This window comes from Oryza brachyantha, chromosome 1 (genome assembly GCF_000231095.2).
Source record: "Oryza brachyantha chromosome 1, ObraRS2, whole genome shotgun sequence".
Lineage (NCBI taxonomy): Eukaryota > Viridiplantae > Streptophyta > Magnoliopsida > Poales > Poaceae > Oryza > Oryza brachyantha.
In genome coordinates, this window is record NC_023163.2 from 17,592,041 (window position 1) to 17,597,353 (window position 5,313).

The 5,313-nt window shown below is 47.3% G+C and overlaps 1 protein-coding gene across 1 annotated transcript; it reads right to left on the reverse strand.

Annotated features, from left to right (window-relative positions):
• Positions 1-200: 200 nt before the first annotated feature.
• LOC102703268 (kinesin-like protein KIN-8A) lies at positions 201-4,238 on the reverse strand. The gene is made up of 7 exons (XM_040527741.1): positions 3,225-4,238; positions 2,674-2,947; positions 2,424-2,474; positions 2,237-2,329; positions 1,517-1,879; positions 732-1,418; positions 201-573 (listed from the first exon to the last, which is right to left on the reverse strand). Exons 1-7 carry the CDS (start codon positions 4,049-4,051, stop codon positions 541-543), a joined length of 2,328 nt encoding a protein of 775 aa, XP_040383675.1. The 5' UTR covers positions 4,052-4,238; the 3' UTR covers positions 201-540.
• Positions 4,239-5,313: the final 1,075 nt, after the last annotated feature.

The following is a 5,313-nucleotide window of genomic DNA, read 5'->3' on the forward strand; positions in this document are numbered from 1 at the left end:
AAAACTCTGAAATTCAAATTAAAAAGTAAAAATAATCAAATATTAGGAGTAGAACACACGTATCATATAATTTATAATGATACTAGGTGTGCAATATGTGCGGGCCGCCATGCTCGTTTAGGCTTATAAGCATAAGCAATGCCAAAAGATGGAGGTTGCAAGTTCATAAGGCTGCAGACGATAGCACTTGTTTTGCTGAATTTGAAGGAACATTAGAATGGAAAATGTTAAGCTACAAAAATGACTTTTACAGTAAGCAAATTGGGGTCTTCAATTATTATTAACTTAAAAATCAGCTCAGACACACTCTCTTTCTCCCTCCTGATCAAATCAAATGTTCTACAAGTTGAATAATTCAAATTTAAATGGGTTAAGAATAGCTAAGAAAACACTATGGAGACTCAGTTTGCTCAGACAAACTGAACTCAAACTAGGATACATGTTCTTCAACTGACTCCAATTAACACAGTTGAATAAGGCCGAAAAAAAATTGTATGAACATCTCTATCTGCTGTAATCAAACTTCTCTCAAGCGTTGTCTCAATGGATCGCTCTTTGCCTTGCAAATCCAGGCTGCAAGAAAGTGAAATGCTAAGTGAGTCCTCAACAAGAGAGAAAGAAAACTGCAACATGAAAATGTGCCAAAATATGACGAATATAAAGGCTTGCAACATCCATCTCATTCACATATGGAGCTATTAGAGACGATATGAACACTGAAAGATCTATACCTGAAGTAGCATTGAAGTGCCCTTCGGTGTTTCAGTAGCTACATGGCTTCGAGTTTTTCGTCCATTTACTGCAAGTGTTGAAGGGCTGTTGCCTCCAATGTCCCAGAAGGTACGCTTCTTAGCAGTTGGCGCTGGTGATGTAAACCGGTGGCTAGGGCTCTTTAGCTCGCCTGCAGTTGCTGCATCTTTCTGTGCCTTTCGCACGCTTGCTCTTGTGGCCACTCTTCTCTCACATGTTGCTGCTTCGGTGCCATTTGAACCCTTCCTGTTGATCAAATCACGGATGAACTCGTCCTTCTGCTTGAGCTGCAGAAGGTGCTCTCGCTTCATCTTCTCGATCTCAGCCTCCATGGTCTTCACTTTCCTCTGCAGATCCCGGACCAGCCCATTGTCGGCTGCCGGTCTTTTGGAATCTGGTGTGTTGAGGCAATTCCCAGCTAGGATAGAACGCTTCACCTTTCTTTGAGTTGAGCATGGTGTTGATATTTGAGCTGATGGAGCAGGAGATTGCTGCGGCGAGGCATTGGAAGCAAGTGTCTGAGCCTGAACAGTCAGAAGTTTCTGCTGCTGCCGTGCCAACTGCTGCCTCAGCTCACTGTTCTCCTTCTGCAGCTCCAACACTAGCTTTGCCTGATCGGTATCAGAATCTGGTACCTTGAAAACCTCCTCGTTAGCTGTGGTTAATGCCTGAAAAGGAAACATTAAGGTTCTTCCAGTTTATCATGTGTTCCATATTTCAGCATATAATGAACAATGTCATTTAGTAAAAATCATAGTTTCAAAACCTTGGTTTTTATCTCCTTGGCACGATCAGCCCAATGAAGAGTGTTCTGGGTCTCCCCAAAGGAAAGGTTTGAGGGGCTTATGTTTGCAATCATGACAGTGTTGCAGGAGCCCCCAAGTGAATCCTTCAGGAGTTGTGTTAGCTTGGAATTGCGGTATGGTATGTGCTTCTTCCCCTCCACAAGCGCATTGATGCAGCTGCTGAGTGCAAGGAGCGAGCGGTTGATGTTCGCGCCTTCAATTGACCTCTGCGTGCGCTGGTCAGTTGCTAGGGCTCTTTCTGATCCAGCAAGATCAATGAGAGAGAGCTTTCCAACTCGCGTCACTATGCTGCCTCCATCCATGGATCTATACTCCACAACAACCTGCAGATTTTCAAAGGTTTATTACATCGATCCAATTCGCGGGGTCATGTTCTTGAGTGAAGGCAGCACACGTTAGAAAATTTGAGGAACGCTTCGGTACATATTACTTGTAGTATAATACTACCAGTAGAACTAATCTCGTCCATTGATTTAAAATGGTGTTTTTGTGCTTTAATTAATATTAGATTTGTATTTATTATTTTTTTTATCACATTATGCATGGATAAAAAAAGCCTAGCAAGCCCCACTTGTAAAAAAGACGATATTTAATCACAACCGTCCAACAAATTAGATCAGCGGTCTGGATTAAATTATACTAGAAGTAATATGCATCGGAGTCACCCTGTAGAAATTTACCTGCAGGATTGCATGGGAGCGTGATGAGGTCTCATTGACTCGAGTTGGTTCGGTGGTTCTATTCTGATTACCCTGCTGAAGTAATTTCATTACCTGAGACACATAACCATATATCAAGTAAGATCATTTCCATCATTCAGTGCCAACAACTCTGCAAATCTTACAGTGCCTAAGAAAAAAGAATTACTTCATCTGTGGAGTATGCTCTATAGTGAGTAAGACCAGCAGCAACAGTTCCCTGTAATGCCAAAAGACATTCTTCTGTTAGAATGCTAACTGCAACGAACCATCTACATCAAAAGATCCAGTCTCTCTGGGAACAACATCATCATTATACAATCTACTAGTGTACGAGCTAATTCTACTCACCAATAGCAAGTTTAATTCACTGGACAAACCTGCTTCATACTATTTCAACAGAATAAATCATCACTGACCTGCTTGTCTTCTCTGAGGAGGAGGGGTCTACCAGGAGACAGCAAGTCCCTCACTGTCTCATTGTACACCTCGAGGTAGGACAGCTGGATCGAGTGGCTGCCGTCGTGGCTCCTCTGCCTCACCTTCGTGAACAAGTCCTTGATGGCGAGCACCATCACGCCGGGGCTCTCCATCGTCCCAAGCATCGTGTAGGTCTTCCCGGCCCCTGTGGCTCCGTAGCAGAACACTGTCCCGTTCCTGCCTTGCAGGACACCCTCCACAAGATCTGATGTTCTGCACCACCACAAATGGATAATTAGCTTCATGCTAAGTACCGGATTCACCGATGAATCGCAATTGAGCAATGTTATTGCACTTCTCATGAAATGGGTGCTAGTATCTAACCCAGCTTTATCACAGTTGATGAATTCCATCATCAGATTTACCACATTAGAATGTCATATCGATATGCAAGAAACCAAAATTCTGGATCTTTTTGTGTTCTTAACTTAACAAGCTAAGCAAAATGCAGTGTAAGATTAATCAGCACAGGAGATTTCAGTGCTCTTACGTGGTGCTGTAGACCTCCGCCTGCGTCGTCGTGTCGGGGAAGGAGGAGTCGAAGCAGAAATGGCGGCCGCGCACCCGCTTCAGCCGGAGGTAGTCGGTCTCGGAGGCGAACTCCGTCAGGTACACGTCCTTCTTGTTCACAATCTTGACGCAGCTCCGCGACCCGGCCTCCTTCTCCTTCCTCGACATCGGCCGCAGCCTGACGAACACAAGGATTCGGCTGCCGGCGGCGTCGGAATTGCCGGCCGCAGCCTCACCCGCGGCCTTCAGCCTGGCGGCCACGCCGCCTCCTAGCGAGAGCTTCCTGGCGGCCGGCGCAGGAAGCGCCGCCGGCGCCGCCTTCTTGATGGGGCAGGACATGGCGATCCCGCCGCGGCTCACGTTTTCCTTCTCTACTAGGTCGGCCGGCCTGGAGAACACGACGACGTTGTTGCTCTTGGGAGGCGGAGGTCGCTCCTCCGGGGGCGCCACGTTCTCCCTCAGCACCGCCGCCTCGGAGGACGGAGCAACGACGGCGTTGTGGCGCTTGGCCGCCACGTCCTCCTCGGCATTCCTCCCGTTCTCGTCACCGCCCACCTCGCCGACGGCATACTGGATGCTGCGGCGGCTCCGCGCGCCGGCGCCCTGCGACGACGCGAGATGCTGCTTGTGCTGCTCGTAGAAGAGGGTGAGAGCGCGCATCTTCTCCTTGAGGCCGTGGTGGTGGTGGTTCGTCAGGGTCTCCCTCCGCGCCCCGCCGTCGTGCCCCGGAGCCGACCCCGGCGCCGCCGAGCTCCACGGCTGGCCACCGCCGGCCGAGCTGGCCTGCGCCCGCGTCGAGACCGGCATCCTCCTAGTCGAGATCTACTCACAAATTCAACCTCCACATCGAGCCCAACCCCAGTCCCCTCCCAGAAAGATCCAACCCAAGAAAACGAAACCGCCGAACCCTTCTTGCGCAGGCGCAGCACAAGAGCTTCTCAAAAATCCCAACAAAATGCCTGAACCCGAGCACAGAATCGAAGAAAATCACCGAACAAGGACGCGCCGCAGCGCTCGAATCGCAGCAGAGATCTCGGAATTCCGCCGATTTGGGGTTTCTGGATCGGGGAAGGAGGTGTTCGTCCCGTCCCCTCTTGTAAATTCGTAACAGCAGCAGGAGCTGCAGCTGGGGGGATGGGAGACGTGGAAGCAGCGCAGCCGTCAGATCGGGTACGGACGGCGGATGTGTGTCCGCGGATTTGAAATGTCAGCGAGGGATCGGGAGGGTGGGGGTAGCTGCAACGGTCGGGGGGGCCGTAGCTCTCTACGCTGCGAGGTGGCAACGGTCGAGAGGGCGCTCGCCTTTTTGTACGCTTCTCTCTATACGCGTACGCGGATGACGTGTGGGCCCGGTGGACATAGCGGGCTAGCAGCTCGTACCATTTCCAAATCTGACCATGCTAACAGGGGCGATTTATGAGGCTATAATTTCAGTTACTGCAGTCAAATCAATTTGGGCTTGATTAGCTCATGACTCATGGGTGGCCAAAAATTCCGGGGAGCACTCCCTCCGGTATTTTTATGGCATTTTTAATGATGAACTCTATCTCAAGCTACGTCAATAGAAAAAACTTCTCGTACAAAGAATAACCTCTCAAGCTGACTCTAGACTAAGTAATTTCTCGTTTGCATTCTATTTGGTCAACGTCTCTAATTAGAGTCAGCACATATACAAAGCAAATTTTATAATTGTCTTCTCGTTTTATGCGCCAAGAATCGATGTTGTGCTGACTCTATGTAAAACAATCAATTTTTTCTCTCCTATCGTCTCTATCCTCCACGTCAGCGAGTATGCAACGATAGAGACAGCAATTAGAGCCTTTTGTATGTGCCCTTATTGGACAACATTAGCTTTAAACGTATTAGTGGATTTCTATATCCAAAGTTTGACCATTTGTTTTATTCAAAAATTTATAATTTTGTTCTAAAAATAATTACTATTTATGCTTTCTTATTTAATAACAATAAAAGTACTAATCATATTTTTTAAATAAGACAGACAATATAATGTTAAATATAAATATAAAAAACACTCTTTATGGAACAAAGATTTATTTTATCCTAAATTT

Excerpts from the sequence above, each read along its gene's own strand:
- LOC102703268 (XM_040527741.1), bottom strand. The coding sequence starts at position 4,051 with ATGCCGGTCTCGACGCGGGCGCAGGCCAGCTCGGCCGGCGGTGGCCAG. Across the intron at positions 2,948-3,224 it reads GCGGAGGTCTACAGCACCAC|AACATCAGATCTTGTGGAGG; the intron begins GTAAGAGCACTG and ends GTGGTGGTGCAG. Across the intron at positions 2,475-2,673 it reads TCCTCAGAGAAGACAAGCAG|GGAACTGTTGCTGCTGGTCT; the intron begins GTCAGTGATGAT and ends TTGGCATTACAG.